The sequence below is a fragment of the Corvus hawaiiensis genome, chromosome 20 (assembly GCF_020740725.1).
Source record: "Corvus hawaiiensis isolate bCorHaw1 chromosome 20, bCorHaw1.pri.cur, whole genome shotgun sequence".
Lineage (NCBI taxonomy): Eukaryota > Metazoa > Chordata > Aves > Passeriformes > Corvidae > Corvus > Corvus hawaiiensis.
Window position 1 is genome coordinate 3,587,595 of NC_063232.1, and position 22,797 is coordinate 3,610,391.

At 44.3% G+C, this 22,797-nt stretch overlaps 2 protein-coding genes across 5 annotated transcripts in view; one reads left to right on the top strand and one right to left on the bottom strand.

Annotated features, from left to right (window-relative positions):
* Nucleotides 1-17,643, bottom strand: part of PIGL (phosphatidylinositol glycan anchor biosynthesis class L) — a 54,450-nt gene extending 36,807 nt beyond the window's left edge. For 2 of the 3 annotated variants that reach the window (XM_048324638.1, XM_048324634.1), the window contains exons 1-2: nt 15,865-16,136; nt 12,781-12,880 (exon numbers count right to left, since the gene is read on the bottom strand). In XM_048324638.1, coding sequence (XP_048180595.1) covers nt 12,781-12,880; nt 15,865-16,117 — 353 coding nt within the window. In that variant the 5' untranslated portion in view covers nt 16,118-16,136. Of the gene's footprint in view, nt 1-12,780; nt 12,881-15,864; nt 16,137-16,521; nt 16,694-17,424 lie in introns of those variants that run through there. The other variant, XM_048324637.1, reaches the window with a different exon arrangement.
* Nucleotides 17,644-18,032: 389 nt separating this feature from the next.
* Nucleotides 18,033-22,797, top strand: part of NCOR1 (nuclear receptor corepressor 1) — a 55,939-nt gene continuing 51,174 nt past the window's right edge. Inside the window, exon 1 of one of the 2 annotated variants that reach the window (XM_048324803.1) lies at nt 18,033-18,050. The gene's annotated coding sequence lies outside the window, so the exon portion shown is untranslated. Of the gene's footprint in view, nt 18,128-22,797 lie in introns of both variants that reach the window. The other variant, XM_048324802.1, reaches the window with a different exon arrangement.

Sequence of the window (22,797 nt, forward strand, 5' to 3'; positions counted from 1 at the left end):
TCATTTAATGGTACAGTAAAGAACTGAGACCCCTGTGCTTGTCCCCAGGTTCTGCTGAGAGGGCAAAAAGAGCCTCTGGTCATCTACTTCCCACGCCTGAGTTGAGCACAGGGACTCACTCGTACGGGTTCAGTGTTTGCCCTTGAACTGGTGTGGGCTGCATTTGGCACTCTGCTTTTAGATCAATATATAACCCAGGAGTAATCTTATCTGGCAGGAACAGGGGTATTGGGGGGAGGAACACAGCCTCAGAGGTGAGGAGAGCAACTCTTCTAAATGTTAATGGGTTAAGAATAGAAAGGTCAAATGCCTGCCTTATCAGAAGGCCCCATGTGCAAACAGGCACCAAGCTCAGCAATCAGAGCACCAGCTGGGTATAAATGTCAGAAGTTAGTTACTGTAGCTGTAAACACCAAAAGCAGGATGGTGCAACTGGGAAACCTCCCAAGACACTTCTGGTTTATACAGATCACTGGGAAAGTCCAACTGCCAAGCCTGGCTGGAAATTACTTCAGTCTTAGAGCTGCCATGGAAGCAGACAGCACCTGTGAGCTGTGTGGTGGCCCCAGAGTGAGCCACTGTAAGAGGGGGTGTTGAGCATGTCCTGTATCAAACATCCTGTGTTGGCTCCAGATTGCTCTTGCCAGAACTCAACACATTCTCCTGGAATGAGGATGGACGAGGATGGAGACAAAAAGTCTTTCCTTACCTCCCTGTAGGTACAGAGGGCACTAAACAGCAGAAGCTGCATGAGGACTCTGAGCACAACATGTAATGGATTGGGGTGGAATAAGAGATGAGGCAGCACAGTAAAAATATATCTCCCTTAAATACGAATACATTTTTAGCCCTGTTCTAATTAATCTTCTTATTGGCATCCAAGGAAAGAGGCCAGAAGTTGTATTACACTGGGCAGTAATCTTCTTACAGATACAAGCAATCAGCTTGCAGGAATGATGAAGAGCACAAACACGCACTGGTGTGAGAGTTACTGAGAGGGGCCTGTGCCAGTCACCACTGCTTCCAGCCTGGCACCTTTTGCCTGCAATAAGTTGTCAATAAAATTAATCAGCTGATTCCCATTCTCTGCAAAAGACTGGCAGTGAGCAGCCATGTTAAGAATACTGCTGTTCCCTGTCTCCTGGTACTGGGATTGCCCCAGGAGAAGGTTAGCTGAGTTTGGGAAACAGATACAGGATACCTGGCACAGCTCCCTGCTTTCTGCAGAACAAAGAGCACCATTCTTGTCAGCCTGTTCCCAGCTGTAAACAACTATCAAAGGAGAGGGTTAATTACCACGTAAAACACGAAGAAGGAATAATAACTACAAATCCAGCAAAGGCTAAATATATTTTATCCCACAAAAGGGATAAACAGGATCTGTGCTCATAGCTCAGAGATCATATTCTAACCATTGCATAGTTACTTTAATTGGTAAAGATAGGGTTACACTGGAAAACAAAAAAGGAATGCACTCATATGAAGCCACTGCTCTCTGAAAGATGATTTTTTGATGTTTGTACCACAAAGTGACACTCTGCAGTTAACTGGCCAGGCCTCCAGTCCCAGCCATAGGGGAGAACGTCATAACCTACTTAAATCTGCAGGCTGCATCCTCTCTGCAGCAGAGCTCCCAAACGGGCACAAATGGCTCATTCCGTGCACCAGCCTTACTCGGCATCTGTTTATCCCCCGGTCTCCTGCCAGCATCTGCTCCTTTGCTGACACACACGAGCTGCTCCTCTGCATTACCACCCTCGTTTGCAGTCTGGGAACTCGAGTTCATCCATTTGAAAGAGCACAAATATTCAGCAGCACACGTTTCACACACATGGCACCACTGAGCTCTATTAACAGTTCTGTTCAACCCTGAAGCTACTGGATTTTCAGTGACAGCTCCAGCATGTTAACGACTTGGGATGTTTTCTGAATTCATGTAGGGAAGAAAAAGCTCTTACAAAAATACAAGATTTTACCTTTTTCTATTCACAGCAAGAATGACCAAACTTATTTATCCTATGAGTCACATCCTGAAAGCTCCGCATGGCTGACAGCCTCAAGAGATATAATATACATTCTGGAGAGCCACTGCAGGAGAGAGAGAGTCTTTTCATCTCTCATTTCTTGAGCTGAGAGCTCAACTGAACTTAGTTCAATTTAGGAATAGGAAACACAACCCAAGTCTTCCAGCAGCACAATGACATTTCCCGAGCTGCTGCGAATTTGAATGAAATAATTTGCCAACTCTGAATGAAGCTGTGGAGATTCTGCCACAATTCCTCTGTTTCATTATGCAGGAGGCAATTTTGAGAGTGCTGCCTCAGCTCTGCTGTTTATTGTGTGGACGTGTCTGCCTGCCTCAAGTCCTGTCACTGCCTCTCATTCTGACACACGCTGGCGTTTTCTTGGCTCTCAGTCACAGCAGGGGAAGAGCGCAAGGATATTGCAGAAACACCTCCTTTCTTCATCCCTCTTTAACATGTTCACATTTCAAAAGATCACTCTGTGAGCACATTTCTTGCAGCTGAAACTGTTTTATAGAGATTCAGAACTGGACAATTAAAATGTATAGCTGACCACAGCATTAAATGCAATCCAGGAGAGACCACATGCAATTTTCTGACCTGTGTTATTTCTATGCTGTCATCATTCTGAGGCATTTGATATGCTGCTCTTTGGTTTAAACCCAAGAATGGCATTTGAATTTTTACCATAATAAACTTTCTCAACAGACTTTGCATTCTCATTATTGTATCCATGCAAGCCACAAGGATTTTTTTCCTCCTTAAATGTCCAATCTGCAGGCAATGGTTGTGAAACTCCATTATTTCCAGGAACTGCTGGCAACCTACTGCTGTCTGCTCTTCTCAGTACTGCCTGTATTTTCCTTGTTCAGCCTTAAAAGCCAAACTTGGTTTGCAAAAATGTCTGGGTTTCTTGATGCCAGAACTGAATAAAGAGTAGAACGGGAGAGAATTAGATGGTTTTATTATGCTGAAAAACCATTAACTCACATTAAAGTCTGTAAAACAACAAGAGCATAAAACTAGAAATAGATGCTCAGCCTTAAATCCCATTACTCAGAAATTTTCCTAGGCATTACCAATCTTTTTGGTAATGTCTTTTTAAGATCCACCTTAAATCTTTTTAAGCTCCACCACCCTCATCTGATCCTTACAATCAAAACAATGTAGGATATTTGTTAAAGTTATAACTACTTGGATTTTCATCATTCAGTAAAATCAAAATAATCTGTAAAGGAAAGCAGCCTGAATTGTCCAATATAGATGATATCTGCCACAATTTTATCTTCAACAGGCAGAGGTAGAACAGGCAGGCATTCTCAGTTGCCTGGGAAGAGAATACACAACAGGAAATACAGCCAAGGAAGCTGGAAGATGTGACAAGGATCCTGGATTATTCAAATCTTTCATCAGTCAGGATGATCTAAAAGTTGTAATGGAAAACTCCCCACCTAAAGGTTATCTGCAGGACCACACAGTGATCTCAGCCACCCACAGCAGGATCTTCACAGAAAGAAAGGGAGTTATTCCAAATTTACATTGGCAGGACCAAGATCAGAATCTGACCAGATCCAAACAAAAACCAAACAATGCCACAGGCTGTAAGAACAATCATCAGTCCATGTGTAAAAGCAATGGAGACCGCTGAAATTCCGATGCACTTCAGTGACTGAAAATATTCCAGCCCTATTGTTCTTCCTCTCCAAAACATCTTGGACCTCATTCTGTGTTCCTGAGCCCTCCTGGCTGACAGCTCTAGAAAGATAACTGACAAACTCACGATGGCCTGAGCTTCTTCAGCTGAGTATTCCCTTGCATTCCATTTGGGAAAGCCAAAATGTATGGAGCGCTGTCTGAGGCTGCGTCCTGGGAAGGGGAAACCGACCATCCACGATGTCAGCCGAGTTCATTCCTAAATGCAAACCACATTGGGCTGTCGAGCACAATAATAAAAACCTGCTGACCTAGTTTCCTGCAGAACAAAATCCTCTGTCTCCCCTCCTCCTGTGCCAAATCTAAATCAGATCTCAAAATTAACCCTTTTACTACCAAGGAAAACTCTAGTAACGATCCTCAACACTCATACAGCATCTCAAACCATGAGAATAGCACGAAAACAGCAACTGGTCCATCCCCACAGCTCTGCAAAAAGGGAGGGTTATTGCAGAATGAAAGTAAGACACAGAGAAAGTCAGAGACCTTAGCAGAGTTCAGCAGAGAACTTAAAATTTCTCTTCCTTCCAAAGGATTTTGAAGCTCTGGGCTCCAACTGCTTTGCTTGGTAACATTTCTCCTATGCAAATATAAAACCTTCATTCATGATGTGGCAAAAAAACAACAGCACAGCTTGGCTTTTTTAAAAACTGCATCAAACCACTCAAGAAAGGATCATTGTTCTTCCCGAATTTTCCAATGTCAACTTGCAAGTCCATTTCTGGAAGATGAGAGCTGATTGTGTTTGCTCCAAGTGTCTGGCGAAAGTGTTCACTTGTAATGGCTTCACTTCCTCAGTGATAAAATGTTTCATTTGAAGGGATGCCTGGGGGAGCTTCAGAATGGACCCAGAATGCAAAAATAACAGGGCATGTCACAACAAACTCAGCCAAGAAAATACAAATGGGAATTCTTTGGCTGTAGGATGCTTCCAAAGGCAGCCCTGGATCATGCTTCTGCTGCAGAGCAGAACCCACTGCAATCAGGTAGGAGCACTTGGGGAGCCTCAGAGTCCAGACTGCTGAGAGCACCTTTGCTGGCTCACACTGACACTGTCAATTGGAGAAGTTTTCAGTCATGTGTCAAAGAGGGTTTTATTAACAGAAGAGTGGAGATTAACAACTGCTATAGAGCTTTACAAATGGGTTTTTTAGAATGAGGCAACCGATGTGCAACCTGCAAGTGGAATTGCTGACTGCAGCCAGAACTTGCTGTAAGAAAGACCCTGCACTGAATAATTTAATCACTTGTTGCTCCTGTATGAACTGAGAGAGCTTTGCCTACATCCAGACAGTACCCAGGACCTGGAATGACTCCAGAGTTTCCTACAACAGCGTTTGAGAAAAGAAGGAAACAGGAAAGTGACAACTACAAGGCATGTCAGCAATGCCACTTCACCTGAGAAGACGTTCCTGTCTGTGTCACTTTGTCAGTCTGCAGGGAAGCAAGCTGTTAAGGCTTACAGAGCAAAGACAGCACTTAATACACTGTACCCTCCAGGGAGTTTGAAGTGAAGAACAAAAAACCTGGATGAGGGAACACTGCAAAGGTTGTTGTAACTATATCTGTTCTCTGGATGCTGCACCTTCACAGGTAAAACTCCACAAAAGCTTCTGCTCCACCTTGGAAATGAGGAAGACAAAAGTTTGAGTTCCCATAGACTTACCACTAACATTGGTCAGGCTTAGAAACGTGATGATGGAAAAAGAACATCTTATTCATCATATCTGGTCCCTGAGGGGTTAGGAGCTGTGTATGCTTTTTTTATTGACACAAACAAGCTTTAACTTCTATTGTCTTGAAGAGGAAGAGAAGGCTGAACTCAGTTCTGGCTCACACATCATCTGCAATTCCAGCCAAATCCCAGCCACACAACTTTTATTACTGGGAGGATGTCAGAGGCAAAAGACACAGCTGGATACTCAGATCCCAGACTGAGCTTTGCTGGCAGGGAGACAAACCAGCTTTTGATTTGTATGTAAACAGAGCCAATCTGAACTGGAAGGTCATTAAGAGAAAACACATTTTACACAACACCCATTGTACAGTTCCCTTTCCAACTTTCCCCATACCAACTTTTTTTTTTTTTAAACAAGACTTTGTCTTCTCCTGTTGACTGTTTCAGTGATGATTCCTGGGTGTGCTGAAGTCAATGGCCAACCCCCACTGGAACTGATGTAACTGAAATTCTTTAGATTGGATCCCAAAGAGGAGTTTGCCAAACAGAGAATGCAAATCCCCTCCTCTGCTTTCCAGTAGAGTAATTACCTGCAAAAAATGCAAGTCCACTGCAGATGCAAAGGGTGATGCTTCCAAAGCATGTCACAGCCTCAGATCTCACAGCTTTACTTTAACTGAGGCACTCACATTTTCTACTGTAGCTACAATTAAAATAAGATTATGAGAATCCACAAAGAAACCACACAGTTATGATCAAGGCGTTAACGCCCGATCCATTATTGTGAGAAGGCTGTTAAGAGCATTCCCAGCAGAAATAGGAATATATTCTCCCTGAGTAAGCTTGGAGGAATGCAGAGATTCAAAAGCTTAAGCAGAATTCCTGCTAGATTTTTTTCTGTTTGTTCCTCCTTTTTGATTAACTTGCTGTGATTATTTGATATAATTGTTACTCTTTAAGGGTAAGAGCGAAGCATTTCTCTGAAGGAAGACTTGGGTCTGCCTATAATTAACAGCTGCAGGTTCAAATGAGGGACTAACAGAGATGTTGCTGGGCTATCAAAGCAGGGAACCCTCAGGAGCAAAGGGAAAACGCCTGTCATTCTCCATTAGTTCCTCAGGGTCAGTGATGGCAAAATACACTGAATTGTTCCATGTGTAACCACCAAAATAAAGAGGTTGTTGTAGTTTGCTGTGTTTAAAAGGGTACTCCTGGGTATAACTACTGAAAATAGCTTTAATCTAAAAACTGTATCTTTCTATAGCTTCCTGAAACCATGAAGAAAGTCCACTCAAAATGTTTTAACAGGAAACCAGCAAACCCAAAGACACTTCCTTCTGCTTGGACACAAGTGTACTAGTGACAGAATGGCTCCCAGCCAGGAAATCTCTGTCCCCAGGAGACAGCAAGCTGGGACAAGAACCATCTGCAAATCCAGGATGGCTCCTTGGAGCTTTCTTTGCTCTGAAGACGACGCCTGTCTTTAATGTAGATGGAGGACTTTCAAAAATCATTCATGAAAGAATAGTAAAAGGCAGTTCTGAATGAACTAAGAAAGAACAAAAGAAAAAAAATACTTGTAATGGATTTTCCTGTTCTCCTGCATGCCCCTGTCTTCAGCCCCAGACTCCTGAAATGCAGCCACTATGCACAGCTTTATTTCTTTTCTTACCATAAGCTTAGCAATGTTGATGGTTTTTAAGTCAAATCAAACTTTCATCAGCTTCAGGGGATGGCTGGAATCCCTATTCTCATCTTTCATGTTTTGAGATCAGTATTTCATAGTTTTTATCCTGCTAAAATCATCTTGAGCATTAAAAGTATAAATCTCAATGCAGAGTATTTTGATTTGATTTCCATAAACCATTTTTTCCTCTAGCTGTACTCCTTCATTTCCCCCTGCATTTATTCTGAGCCCTTGGCTTCTATGGCCAGGCTCTTTCCCTCAATCAGTGCCTGCTGTGACTTCACAGGTGTGCTGTGAGAGGTCTCTGTTGACATCTGAGGGAGAATCCTTGAGTGTTTTCAAAGGTACCATTGCTCATTGCCCTGCAGAGGGAATCCAGGGGACGTGGCCCTCTGGCACTGAAAGATCTTTTTCCCTTTCACCACAGACCCTTCCCCTTGGTGGACAGCAAGGAAGTTCATTTTGCTGGAAAGCTGAGGAAGGACCTGGCTCATGGCAGCCCCAGGGAAGCAAAAGGGCAGATTTCCTTACTGACAAAAATATCTAACTTAGGACAAAATAGCTAAACCTAACTTAGTGCAATACAAGGCTTTGTTTCAGAAAGCAGCTTTCCTGGAGGGCTGTGAGACAGCTCAATCCCCAGAAGAATTTCCTCTTAAATTATTGCATAGAGCAACACTTATAAAAGCAGATGCCTGAAGGCAGACTTTGATATAATCCTTTTTATAAAATGTTTGAGGTCCTAAAATGTCAGCAGGAGCTGCCATGTGGGAAAGCATTTTGAAAAAATTATCTATTTAGAAATGTAAATAAAAATAGGTGGCCAAATATTTTATTGTCTTCTCAGAAGGAAAACAATTTACATTTCCAGAATTATACTAAACAGAAATGAAATTTGGCTACAGATTGATAAATATCAAGATCCCCACCTGACTGACAAAGTGCCTTCTTGTCATGGTGCAGCTTGTTAGTGTTCAGGATGATTTTGAGTGTTTGGCTGATTCAAGGGATGTAGGTTTGATTTCCCTGCAATACACACTGAGCATGTGATCAATTTACATGTAAGATTTCTGGTCCCACAAATGTTGTTCTTAATTAAAGAAAATTCTGCAAAAAAATAAAGGCCTTTACAGCATTGCTGGGATAAGGAAGATTAAGAAAATCCCATCACTCACTCCTGAAATATGCAGCTCTTCCAGAACAAAGCATGGCAGCAATTTTAATCAGCACATAGATCAGCTTTTTAGAATTAGCAATAAAATAAAATGTCAAACTGTGATACCACAGGGAACTTAGGAAGACAAAATGTAACTCATTACCACAATTACTTCAGCAGAATTAAAACTATTAAATACTGATCCCAAAATATGAAATATGAGAACAGGAAAGAAGAAATATTAGGGAATAATATCACCTTTGTAATAGAAACACATAATAAGTAAGATAAATATGTTTTTTAAGAATCCCACAGCTCTGTGCACTCAGCACCCACATTCCCATCAATAAACCCAAGGACAGCAAATCCAAACTGGATCAATGGGATGTACTTAATGACTGTGTTTCTGAATTCTAATAAAAAGGCTCAGACTTCCAGTGATATATTTCATTCTCTGAAGGGCCTGAGTGTTTTTGTATCTTTGTGATCATCACAACCAGACACACACACTATTTACTTAAGGATATATATTTCCCATGACCTTACAGACTCATTTCTCTGCCATGGAGAGGTCATGGAAGGAAGTTTGTTAGAAGTTAAATATGAGGAAGTGCAATAAAGCCTATTTATCTTATAGGAGGAAAAAAGGAGTCAAACAGCACAGAATTATTACATAAAAGTGTAAAAAAAAAAAAAGTTTTGAGCCTCTCTGCAGCCTCATAAAAATAGCCTGTGATTGTGCATGGGCAGATGTCCTCTCTCCTGTGCAGTGTGTGATCAGAGCCCTTTTGGACTACAGTGAAATACTAATAACAAAAAAGCAAAGGGAGTGCAATTTCCATGGAAACTTGGAAAGAGATGTAACATTGTTTGCCGTAAGCGTCGGACTGTGAATGGAAAATTTTCCAGTTTACACAGATCTCAGCTATTATTTTCTTTGCAGTGCAAACTTGGGCCAAATATTTTCTGTCATATTAAAGATGCAAATAGTCAGTTTTACTTTCTGTCCAGAACAACTGTGCACAAAAGCTTCAGAATCTGCAGTAAAACATCTGATATTTATCTTTCCATGAACCCAAAACACACATTAGAAAAAAAGAATAATTTGGGCTTTCTTTTATCTGCTTCTCCTCAGAAAGTGAAAGCAGCTCAGAAATCATCTCCTGTTTATGTGCAATGTTTCAGAATAATAGATAGCCAGAGCATTGGCAGATGTGCCCACTGTAAATGGGAGCTTAACTTACAAGAAAATCTACTGTTGAAGCACATAAATGATAAAAATATACCAAAAGTACAGAGTTTACATTAACATTTATATAATTAATGACGTGACTTCTATCTTACAGGAGTTTCAGAACTCGCTCTCTTGCTACTCCTCCTTTACCCAGCAGCAGGAATAATTGTGACAGGCCAGAAACTAACTTTGAACAACACAAGCCCAAGTTCTGAGCTAGGCTGCTCCGAGTGTTAAGCCTTGTGTGGGAATGGTAACAAACATGGATTGTGAAACTTTTCTCCCCTAAAACCCAGCTGGTTGGTGTAGTGTGGGAGCTATGGTAATGACATGGCAGCTCAGGGGACACCTCTGCAAATCTGGTGCCTGATCTGTACTAGTCACAAGTTGGAAGAGTCCAGAGCTCAAATCTAAACTACTCCGGAACACGTCTGCATGCCCAGACATTCCTGCCCTTCCCACTCCTGGACATGTCCCATACAGCAAAGAACTTTTCTGCAGAGATTTGTGGGCACATCAGATCTCTAGGGCTGAAGTGTGGGTACAGTTTGGGGCCATATTTGTGCACATTTGAGTTGTCTTTAACTGAGATAATAAACAAAATGGCAACATCAAACATAGCTCCTGAAGGATCAGGGCAAAGCAGTTGTGTGATAGAGACTGAACTGGTCCTGCTGGGAATCCTGGATATACTTGAGAGAGTCATTGTTTAAGGCAAGGCACTGCTTAATAAGCCTTTGGTGTTTAGCTCAGATTTCATCATAGGCTGACTGAAGCTTTCTCTTCACAAGTTCACACACAATTCCAAATGTCATGTTGATTTTATACCTGCCTGCCCAGTGAGATGACAGAGCAAGTCAATCACCTGGATTTGCAAATCTATTTCCCCTTTTACATCTTGAAAATACTACTCACTCACTTGTAGATCACACAAAGAAAGAGGAAGCAGCATGACTCAGCTCCACACTACAATGGCTGGAGCAGATCCAGATCTTGCAATCCTTTGGGCTTTCCTTACCAAAACACAAAGCTGCAGCTTGGCTAATGTAAAGCATGTAGTGTTTGTGTAAGCAATGGTAGATGGGCAGCAGGCCAGCAGCTCTCCCAGAGCAATGTGCTCCTTCTTTACATTGATGGCAAATTATCTTCTGAAGAGTTCAGCAAGGAACTAAAGAGCCAAAGGGCTCTGATCTTAAACAGTGCCTACAGAAGACAAAATGCTAAGGAGGAACAGACTCCTGAGCTGTATTCTGTAGGCATGAATGTACATTGAAATCTAGTGGTAAATAATGTTTCACTTTAGCAAGTTCCACATAATGCCATACCAGCAAATATTTTTGTATAATCTGTAAGTTACATAAGTCTTAAGAGACACAGGAAAACTACTGACCTTAGGGAATCCAAGAACTTTGAGTCCTATTGATTTGTTGAAACCACTGGGAAACCATATCTAAAAATTAGCTACACTAAAAATTCAGTGTGGTCTAGAAATTAATCCTGATCCTCTACCAGTTTGCTAACACCTGATCCACAGATGTCTCTCATAAAGAGCATCCCACATGGTGAGTTATGGCACAGTAAATAATGCACTGTAAACACACAACTTCGCTGTGTAAACAAGCTCAGAGCAAAATTCATCAAGAACTTCATTTACTCCCCAAATGCACAACAAAGTTGAAGGATTTGATGGTTATCTCATAGCAATCTCACTCAGTGATAAAGACCTCAAATCTAAACCTGTTTCTTGGAACAGTGATGTACATTCCAGCCCACCTCTGGGCAATGGGATGGATCTGTCATTTTCAGGCACTGCCTTCACAGGAGGACATCACAGATCAGTACAGAAATGTGTGCAATAGTAATAAGGTAAGAAAGAGGCATCATCCAAGAGGTTTCTCTGAAATGGCCCTCACCTTCCTACCACAGCAAACTAAAGATTTACTTGCAAAAAGCAGCTCTCTGGGCTCTGTGTGTGTGGGGTGACTGAGCAGTATCAAAACTTGCATCACTCACTAACCAACCTCACACTGCTTTAGAGGATAAAAGGCCAAGTGGCTTCTGGGCTCTGTTAACTTCAAAAGATGGTTCATTGAGCAGACTTTATGCTTCGCAAAGCTTAGCAGCTTTTTCCTTATTCCTCCCCAGAATGTTCTGGGCATTGTCATATGCTTGTACTACAAAACTTGCAGTTATCCAAAGCCAGTTCATGAGAAGTGAACGGAAACATCTCTTTTCATTCCAGAGGAAAAACAACTCCTATGCTGTTTTCCTCAGCAAGCTGAAAACTTGGAGAGAAACCTAAAGCTAAAAAAAGCAAAGAACTCAAAAAGATTCATATTCTGGACTGTGGTTTCTGTTGCCTTAGCTCAAGGGAAAATATGTTCATGGGAAAAGGGCCTGCCTGGAGCCAGATTTTTTTTTCAACTCTAACTCTTCTAGCTGGAGTGGCTTTAAATCAATATGTTGCTATTATTTCTTCATAAACAGAAATATTCTTTATGGGCTGTGTGATAGCTGTTTACAAGTGAAACAACCACTTGTATCATGTTTCCTAGCAATCAGTGTCTCATTCAGATCTTATACACAGACAGTGATTGGGCAATTTGAGAGGCCTTTACAACACTAGTTCCAAGTTTCACTGATTCAAAGTGTTCAATCACCCTCCCAGAAGAGAGTTCCTGCACAGAGAAGTGTCAGCTCTGTCACCTACCTCTGCAGCTACACACAGCTAAAGAAAACAACACCACACCTTAGAAAAACAAATCCTGCATGGCTCAGTTTTCAAGAATCTTACTGTCATGTTATTGTGGACTGCCTTTAGTACTGCAATTCACTTTTGTCTTTAGCCAGTACTAAAGCAGATTATAAATATAATAGAATTCCACACTAACCCTGCAAAGTGCAAAGACCACCTACAGACAAACTGGCCCCAGGCAATTCAGAGAATTTGTAGCTGTCTGTCTAACACTGCAACAAGTTGTTATACAATAAAATGTGATCATGCTGCCCAGACACACAGCACCAGATCCCAGTAAGTGTGGTTATTATTATTCTAAATGCTGTATGAACAGAGCTTCACCTAGGAATTGGGATCCCCATAATGCAAAACAATTGTCTTTTGCATTAATTCGATTTATGAGAAGAATTAACAAAAATATCTAATATTATTTTTCTTGATATTCCTCAAGGCTTTTTAGAACAACACAGTCAGCTCTCCTGAAAGTTAAAGTGAACTTCACCCCCATCTAAAACTGCAATGGAATTGTGTTGGAACTGAAAACCAGTTACCTGTGATCAATGACTGTGACATCAGAAGCAGGAATCCCCAGGACACAACAACTCTGTTCCAGCTCTTTCTTACGAATCTCTCCTTGATTGTAATAATTTCCTGAAAATAGCAAACACAGCAACACCATCTAACTTAGTTTGGGTTCAGATCAAGGGGTCCAAACAGTCCAGTATCCTCTTCCTCGTTCCATTCAGAGAGGAAATTCAAGCAAAACTGATATGGCAAGATTGCAAAAACTTACAGAACCAAAAGACAGAAAAGGTAATCAAGATAAAGGCAGTTGGGAAAAGTTCTAACAGAGATCAACAACTAACAGGGAAATGGATTCATTATCTTAAAACATTGCCTCCCTCTTCACTGAATTATTTTCTTCTCATCTTGCCCTGACATTCCCTTATTTTTTCTTGGCATCAGCCATGCAAAGTCCCTGCCAGAGCTGTGATGCCCCTTCCAGAATGTTGCTCTATGCAGGGCAATACTTGCAACTCAATTTTAACTTTGAAGCAATAAAATGAAAAAAATACAGTTGAGTATTAATGTGTGATTCAAGTCCGTAGTCAGCTGTCTTGAATTACACTAGAACTTTTTATTGTTGTGGGTGTGAGTCATCTAAGTCTAGAATTTCTCTGGAGCAGTGTTGCAATCTGAGCCATCACTAGCAAGCTTTGTAAAATTTTCGAAGAGGGAAAGAGTAACTAGAAAAAAAAAAGCCTCTTCCCACAGCCTGTGAGTGAATGACTCTGGGAGATTGACAGCGACTGACTGTGGGATGAACCTTGGATTGCATGTTCCAGCTCCAGCAGAATTAACTGAAGTGTGCACCTTGTCTGGAATGACTGAATGAGTACAAGAGGGCTCATTTCAGACTGATTTTTACACAGTGTTGTAAGGTAACAGCTTTTGCTGCAATGCAGTGTCACAGCTGACTGCAGGTGATGCTTTATCCAAACAGTACCACTGCTCTCAAAATACCAGCCTTCTGCTGAAGTCAAAGGAACAGTTCCACAGCTGCAGAAATGTGTCAGGACATCAGGAATATGTAAATGCTTACAAGAAAAAATGGGCAGCTACTGAGAGCAAAACCAGCTGAATAGCTGATGCTGCTGGACCTCATCCATGAGCATTCACAATAGAGTCAGCTACTACAGAGAGCAGAGCACATTTAGACTGAGTTATTAATTCAATCTAAGATTATTCAGTGTGTCAAAGACTGATTTCTTTTTCCCAGTGCTGTAATTCTAACTCATTTCTAAGTCAAATTGATTGATAACTGAAAACTGCAAGTAGAATGGTTTTTAAGTAATGATTTTGTCTCAGTGTTAACAATTTGCAGTGTCTTTGATCAACTCACTTGTCATCATCAATCACTCAAACAATGAGAGGATGAACCATCTGAATCACCCAAAAGACTAGTAAGAGGCTTTTAAAATAAAAATCTCTTAGCTCATAAAGGTGCTCTCCCCTACATGGGCTGCTCATTTCCTTACAAGTGAGAGAGTACCTAGAAGGAAACATCAAACACACTGAATGTGTCATGTCACTGAATCAGGAGTAAAGAGAAAAGAAAATTCAACAAAATAAACAGAAACACAACACTTCTTTGGACAATTATCTACCAGCAGCAGTGTATTAGTCCCCAAAACTGAAATGTCAGAGCTGCACTTCAGTAATCTCCCCCTAGCTGTGAAAAAGCCAAAGGGGATGCACAGACCTCTCTCCCTCAGCAGAGACAATGAAAGCTCTGCACTAAATCTTGAATGGGAAGTGTGCAGAGCCATCAGTGAACCACCACACCGTGGGACTTCGGCAATAGTTTAATCCCTGTCTCCTCACCTAGACGGTCTGACAGGACAGAAAGCTTTGGAAATGACAGTGAACTGGCAGTGAACTGGCTGGAGCTGCCAAAGGCACGAAGGGCTCTTTCCCAAAGGCAAGCAACTCTCAGTGTAAGAATTCTGGTACAGCTATATGGTCTGAAAGATCAATTCAAATGAGGTTGTTTCTTATGCACAAAAAACCTGAACAATGGAATAACTGATCAGGTGTCAGATGGTTCTGTAGAACAATCTGTAGCTTTAGCAGATCATGAGAACAACACGAAAGTGCCATGTGCTGTGAGAAGTTCTTGTTCTGGGCAAACAGTGGAGCCTGTAAGAATCTTTCCACTCTATTCAGCCCGAGCAAGGCCTCAGCAGGAGTGCTGCTTCCAGTTTGTGATCACTGCCCTTCAAAAAATGACATGAACCAAAGGAAGAGTCCAAAGGAGAGTGCTGAGAATGATTAGAGGTTTAGAAAACATGATCTGTGAGGGAAGATCGCTAGTAACCAGGTTGTTTAGTCTGGAGAAGAGAAGACAGAAGAGGCAGATAACAGTCCTAAAATATGTAAGAGGCCGTTACAAAGGGATACTCTGATTTCCATGTTCCTGTCAGGCACGAAAAAAATAAACAAACAAGCTTAAATTACACCAGTGACTCAGGAAAAAGTGATTTGAGGGAGAGCTAAAGCAGCACTGACACAGACCCCACAGGCTGAGGCACCTCCCCGGACATTCTGGAGAACAAACATTCGTCTGCAGCAAATGAAGACACATCAATGCTGCCACCAGATCAACTGATGGACAGCACCGCCTCGCATTCCCTTCCGGGCTATTGTTCCATGATCGGATTGTAATGCAGCCGCTATTTTTAGATGTGTTACAGTGAATGTATCGCGACATTAAACCTGGATCATCCAAACAAGTCTTCTGCAAGACGACATTTTTACAAGGAGATGCCAAAAGGCTGTGCTAAACAGCACCTTTTACAGCCCACTGAAAACTGCCACACAGTCTGAAAGCGCCTCAGCGTTGCAACTTTCAATTTGAACACATTCATTTCTGTTCCGTCACGACATGCTCTTGTAAAGGAGAGGGGAGGCGAGGGACGGGGAAGGGCGGGCGACGGCCGCACCGTGCCTCAGTTTCCCCACAGCCGGGGACCTTCCACCCCGCGCCACAGCGCGAGGCCACACGCGCGGGGAGCCATCGCGGCGGCCTCCCCGTGCCCCGGCGGTGTGTGGGTGTGTGGGTGGTCCCCGCTCACCTGCGGAGCAGCAGAGCACGGCGGGGGCGGCCCCGGCGCTGCGCAGGCCGAGCAGGGCGGGGGCGAAGAACATCGCCTCGTCATCGGGGTGCGCCGTCACCACCAGCGCGCGCCCGCCCCGCGCGCCCACGCGGGTCCCGGCGCGCGCGCGCCCCCGGCGCAGGCGGCGCGCGCCCCCGAGCAGCAGCAGCAGCAGCAGCGGCGGCAGCGCGAGCGCCACCGGCGTCCCCCAGCACCACGGGCCCGCTGCCATGGCGACCGCCCCGCGCCACCGCCGCGCCGGCAGGAAACGCGAGCCGCGGAAGGAAGGTTCCGGAGTACGAAAGGGTTCCCCCCCCCCCCCCACGGCCCTCCCCTCCCGTCCCCGCCTCGGGGCGGGGCCGCTCGGCCGCTGCCGCGGAAACGGGGCCCGGACTGTGCCGCTCCCGGGGAGATCGGGCTGTGCCGCTCTGGGGTTCCCGGGAAACGTGTCCCGGTACTGCTGCCCCAGAGGGCCGCCCTGGCAGGGTCCCTCCCGAGAGGGGGGCCCGAGGGTGTGCATTGAACACGGGCTGTTCTCCTGGGGCGGCCGGCGGCGAAAGCCGTATCGCCCTGACCCTGCTGGTACCTCAATAGTGATTAATAGTGACAAAAGTTGAGCTTTTCAGCGTGTGGTACCTTTTATCCGTGCTGCGCTGCTGTGGAGGAGCTGTTGTGGGTTAAGGGGAAGCTCAAAAGCAGGGCAGGAGGAGCTTATCTTCAGACACGTTCTGTGGGCTATCCCGAGTGTGGCTGCAAGGGGAGAAACTTTTGGATATGGTTTAGAAGTGAAGTCAGCCACTGGAGAAAACTGCAGAGGAGAAGGAGACGGGAAGTGTTACAATAAACATAAGACAGTCAATCAGATGCACGATGGCTTGGATACTCCGCTTTTCCACACAAACAGGCAATATGGAAGACAAGTGTACAGAGCAATGGTGGAGTGTGGGAGTTAGGTGGGTTACAGTGTAAATAAATGGTGAAAACAGTTTAGGAGAGTTCAGAGGGGCAGCTCAGACCTCACCAGGTGAACGCCTGACTGGTCTTCCCTGGCTCTTCTTTGGACACCTTTAACTTGCAAGTGATTCCAAGTGAGAGTCATGGGCTTGTGTTGGGATTAGAGACTGCAAACACAGGAGATGTGCTGTGTCACCTTAGCGTGGCACTTTTAACTACTGTAATAACACAACCCTTAGCACAACATGTGTTTTCTGAATGATCCTGTTTACCACAGGGTGAGCCCCAGCTTTTTCAGTCGGAACCAGTAATTGTGTGGGCACCCATTCTGCAAATGTAGGCACGACTTCTCCATTTAATGGAAATTGTGACAATGAGGTAATTTAATCTTGCCTAATGGTATATCTTTCCCATAGTAAACCTGATTAGAGATTAATCTGTGATTTTAGCAGATCCTGAATTACACATTTGCACGCACAACGCCCTGCAGATTTGAAACTCCTGAGAATGCAGGGAGCAAGTTACACACTCCTCATTCCGTGGGAGGAATGAACAGACACTTAACGAAATTTAAACCTCTCTCACAATTTCGGAAGTCATTCGTCGCCAGGCCACGGGCCCGACCTCAGGGACAGCGCGGGAAGCACGGCGGACGGGGCGGGAAGCGCCCTGCGGGACCTGACGGGCTCCGGGCGATACTCCCGTGAGGGGCTCTCGAGGCCGCGTTCACCGGCACGGCCGCAGCCCGGACCCACTATGGGTTATTATCAATTTACAGCAGTCCGGCGAGGGCCACCGAGGCGCTGTGGCTCCCCCGCGCTCCCAGCCCGCGGCCAGCCCACGGCAGCCCCAGGAGCCCCTCACGGGTCGGGCCCCGCTCGCCTCATGGCGGCCGCGCCCCCCCCCCGGCCCTCAGCGGGAGGGGGAAGGAGCCCCTCCCCACCGCACCGGCCAGCGGTCCTGGAAGGGGCATAGCACCCCGCCCTCTCACCGCCAGGCTCTCCGGTGGCTTCTCTCGGGATATTGCTGCCTGTGCATCACCAGACATGGCACAGCGCGAGGAAGGGGAGAGCCACCGTGGCCGGTGAAAGGTACCGAGCCGCGGCGCCGCGGCTTGTTCGGTATCTGGCAGGACCTGGCGGGAGGGGGCGGAGCGCGCGGGGCCGGGGGAGGGGAGGCAAGATGGCGGCGGCGGCGGCGCTGAGGGTGAGGTGAGACGCCGCGCCCGCTCAGCCCCGCCGGGACCCGCCGGTACCCGCCGCCCGGGCCGCCCCCGCGCCGCGCCTCGGTAAGCGCGAGGAGCCCGGTGGGGCGGCGCGGGGGCAGCGGGTTGAGCGCCTCCGCTGTGAGGAGGAGGAGGAGGAGGGGGAGGAGGGGGAAGAGGCGGGGGCCCGGCCATCCCGTCCTCCTCCCTCCTCACGGGGACGGAGCCCTGTGGTCTCCGGGGGGAGGGCGCTGGAGCCGGGGGGGGCCCGTGGGGCAGCCGCCGGGGGCGCGGGGGGTGGGCGGATCAGGGGCGGGGGGTGCCCGGTGCCCGCGGGGCTTTCCCCCCATTGACGCTGTGGATGCGCGGGGGGATGGTGGGGCACGGAGAGGTGGCCCTCGCTGGGAAGTTTCTGCAGAAATCCCAGAGCATCTCTGTGCTGGGTGTTCATCCTTGCGCTGTGGGCAGGAGAAGTGCAAGTTTAAAAAAAAAAAAAAAAAAATTAAAAAAGGGTCAGTTCTTCAAAATGGTCCTCTTGGAGGCTCGGCCAGGAGCGCGGTAGTTCCTGAGGATGTGCTGCGGCCACAGCTCCGTGTCGGGGGAGCATCGCGGCCGCTGTCAGTGCCGGGGAGTTGTTGCTGATGCTGACGCTGAATTATTCATATGGGACCTGTAAACATCCCCGGCTTCTGTCATCTCCGGGCTGCTGCAGGGCACAATGGAAGTGGCTTTTGCTAGAATTATTCTGACTTGATGGTAAAGAACTTCGCGCTTGCTGATTTTTCTGTACTTAGAAAACGTGTGTTTACAAAGTCGGCTGCAGTTAGGCAAGATTCGAGGTGGATGCATGAATTGTCAGTGTTAGACAGGCTCAAGTAAGCAAGTAGATATTGTGAACAATCTGTTGTCCAAAACCTGCTTCTTCGTGTTCTGCAGATATGGTCTTAACAAGTCTGTTACCTTTTCATGACTGTAAATACTGGTGGAAACTAAGACAACTTATTACAGTGGGAATGTGTAGTCTTGAAGACTTGATTTTTGTGGCAGTATTCTTTTATTAATTCTTGGTATGGCACTATAGTTATGAACTCTTTGAGCTCAGATAGGGATTTTTATCCTAGGCACTATGATTTGAGAGATGGGAAATAGGGCAATTATAACAAAAACTCTGGTGGTAAGTGGGATGGCACAGTGTAAGTGCCTGAAGAAGTGGACACAGTTATGTCACTGCACACGAGGACCGTGCAGCTCTGTTGTAGTTTTGCACTGGAATTTTATTCCGCAAAATGTTGTTATTCCTGATTAACTAAACAACCTTGACATTTGGAAAGGAAGTCTGTAATATTTGAAGTGGATTTCTAGTTAGCTGTAATGTGGTGTCTTGTGCTGGGGGATGAAAGACCTTCGTGCTTAGCCCAGGGATTCAAAAGTTCAGGGGAAAGAAGCCAACTGCAGTGACCCTTTTTTGCGAAAGCGTGGTTAATTTTTTCTTTACGTCGCTTTTCTTTGTGATATGGTATGGGCTGCTGAGGAAAAAGAGTTCTTTTGTCATTTATGTGCAGGATAATTTGTCTGTTTGAAATACACTGTTCGATGTTGGTCACTAAAATACCTAAACTTGTTGCTGAAATGTGGGAAAGAGCAGCATTTTGGAATCTTCTTTCTAAGAGTTATAATGTGTGTTTTTGAACGTGTGGAGAGGATGTTACAAGTGCTTGCTTCCACAAGTTGCTTCTCTCTAGCTTGTTAATCATTGCACCCATCAATTAAAAGTAACTCTCCAGGTTGAAATTACATGCACAGAATCTGAATATATTCATTTTGCTCCATTGTACTGCTGCTGTTTTGTGTTGAATACACTTTGTCTCCTATAGCCACTCATTTTAGTTGCTCTTTTGGGGCAGACATGTTTTCCATTGTGATCTAAAAGAATCTACAAAACTCTCTTAAAAACTGTGGTAGAAATAGGGACAGACCCTAAAGTGCCTTTCCGATTCCCCCCTCAAGTCCCTTTCCACAGTTCTTGTGCTCCTCTGACTGCGTCTTCTGAGTTATTTCATTTCTCAGTTGTAGCATGAATGAAAGATGCTTGCAGGGAAGGGAAGCTGCCTCTGCTTCAGCTGGTGTTAAATGCATGAAAGCAACTGAAAAAAATCTTCTGTAGTAGAGAACAATATTTCTTATAAATAAGAAATTTATACTCTTTCAAAGCTCTCAGCCAAGGTTTTGGTGAAATGTTTTATTCCTCTATATGGCCTTTTGCCTACAAAACGATTTTAATGAAGATTTTCTTGCCCAATTGAAAATACTATTTAGAGTTCTGGTGTAGTGATTTACATGTAAGATTTTAAGAATTGTTGAAGCTGGAAGGGGTCTTTTCCTTGTGCAGGTGCAGTGTGACACAGAGCAACCTTAAGAACAGACTTGTAACCAGACAGTGGTTTCATAATGCAAGCAACGTTTCCTGGATGCCAGGCTTGAACTCTTCAAGTCATTTATGTTCTTTAGTCAAATCTGAATCAGTGTTTCAATGTTGGGCTATTAACTGAACGTGGTACCTTCCCTCCCTACTGTAACTGGTCCAGGTAAAAATTCTGACCTATGCAGGACTGCTGTCTGTAAATATTTACTTTGTGATACTTCTAAATTAGCCAGGACAGTGCTGAATGTATCTTCCATTTCGGTGTCTCTCTCCTTCAGTGATTATCCAACTAGTAATGGACTTCTGTGAGGTTCCCTTTCCCTTCCTTGCTCCTTCAGTGCTCTCCCACCATCTGTTAAATCACAGCCTGGGCCTGCTGGGGCTCAGCTCTGAGTTGTGTGAGACAGAGGGCTCAGTCTTACCTTGGAGCTGTGTTTCTTCCCAGTATCCTAAGAGAGACTCCCATGTCCTTGCCCAGCTCCACATCTAAACCACTTGTAATGTTGCCCCTCCCAGACTGATTTGATAGATCTTCTTTTTTTCTTCAGGCTCAAGGAAGGTGTTGGTCTATGTGGTTTTGAAGTCAGCAACTTCACCTGCTTATGATTGCAAAAGTTATTGCAAAATTAACAGATATTCTCTTAAGGTGCACGAAGATGTAAAAAGATGCATCAGCCATCTCTGAAAGATCCTATTGTTCATAACTTACAGCAGTAAAAAATGATTTTTTTTTATGCAGACAAATTACCTGGACAAATTGTTGGCCGAGACTTAAAAATTCTGTGCATGTTGAGTGACTGCTCTTGGGTAAAACTGAAAATGAAAATACAGCCACAGAGATGTTGAGGAAAAGGACACCTATAAATGAAAAGGGATGATGTTAAGCGTAAAACATGCTTAAACTAACAGGGTGTTTCTTTTAGTACTCCTCTGGTGTCATGCACTTGCTTGTGCCTTGTGCTGCAGGGAAAGGGCGTTTGGGTAATTCTCCTTTATGTCCTCACGATGTCAGAGGGCTCTTGTGCCGTCCGAGCTGCAAACAGCCCAGAGCATTCCCTGGCTGTGGGACACAGAGCACACACTCCACGTGAAACCTCTGCTGGTCTTCCTGGGCAGAGCCCGGGGCTGCCTGGAAAAGCAAATGCTCTCCTGAAGGGATTAAAATGCGTTCACGTTTCAGGGAACACGTCTAACAAATGTGAATATAAATCAGGTGCAAAACCGACTGATTCCTGTCCTGTTTGTCAGTGTTAGAGAGTTAACAGAGAAGTTCATGACAAGTTCAAGTGCTGTTCAGCAAACGAGGCAGGTATATGATTTCAGATCAGCTGCACTCTTCCCCGTGTTAATACTATTTTGGGGAAAAAAAGATGAATTACTTTAAATCAAAAAATTGTATTTACCCTATAGAGTTTTGTCTCACCAGGTTCATATTTTTCAACTCTTGTTCTAATTCTATCTGAAATGTTGGATTTGCAGAGGAGGGGTGTTTGAAAAGTGGGAATTCTCCCATATAATCATTGTAACTTCATGGTTTAGCTTTCTTGGAATATTATTGCCAGAACCTGTCATAATAAATGTCACTTACCTGTTCCATTATAGCCATTATTTGTATAGGTGCTGGTGTTTCACTATGGTCTCAAAGATCAGGCTTAAACATATATAGAACCTTGAAGTTCTGGGTTGTTTGTTTGTTTTTTTTTTTTTACTCCAGATCCAAAAGATTATTTGTACCATTCATAGTCCAAGATCTCTTCCATTCTCTGCATTTTTCTGTGACTTGGAGGCTGTTTTAAGACTCCCAGTTGGAGTTACATCTTTATATATTGTTGCATTTCCTGTGAAATAGAGTACCTTAAATGTAATCATAATGTAATAACAATAAACTTTGTTTCCAGAAGGCCCTGGTGCATTTCCTGTGGAGCATCGGTATGGACCAAGGCATTGCTCTTAGATACAGTTAAAAAAATGTTATTTTAGGCTTTTTGTATTTTCTAGTTAAAATCTAGACTTGATTTTATCTGAACTCAGTCAGCTGAGGGGAATTATGAGGCTGATACTTGGTTTTCCTGACCCTTTCTTTATAAGTGTTTTCTCTTACAATCCATCATAGTTTGTGGGTTTAGTCAGTATGGATTAGTCAAGTTATATTTCCTTTTCCAAACCAAAGCTGTTTTTAAAAGCTGTCACTACAGATCCACTTTTGATAATCAATGATCTACAAGAAGATGCTGGAAACTTAAAACTGTGACCACATAATTTCTTGGATGTTAGGTGATGTCAAAAACCAGTTTTACCTGCAGATGGATTAACAGTGGAGGAATAAATTCAT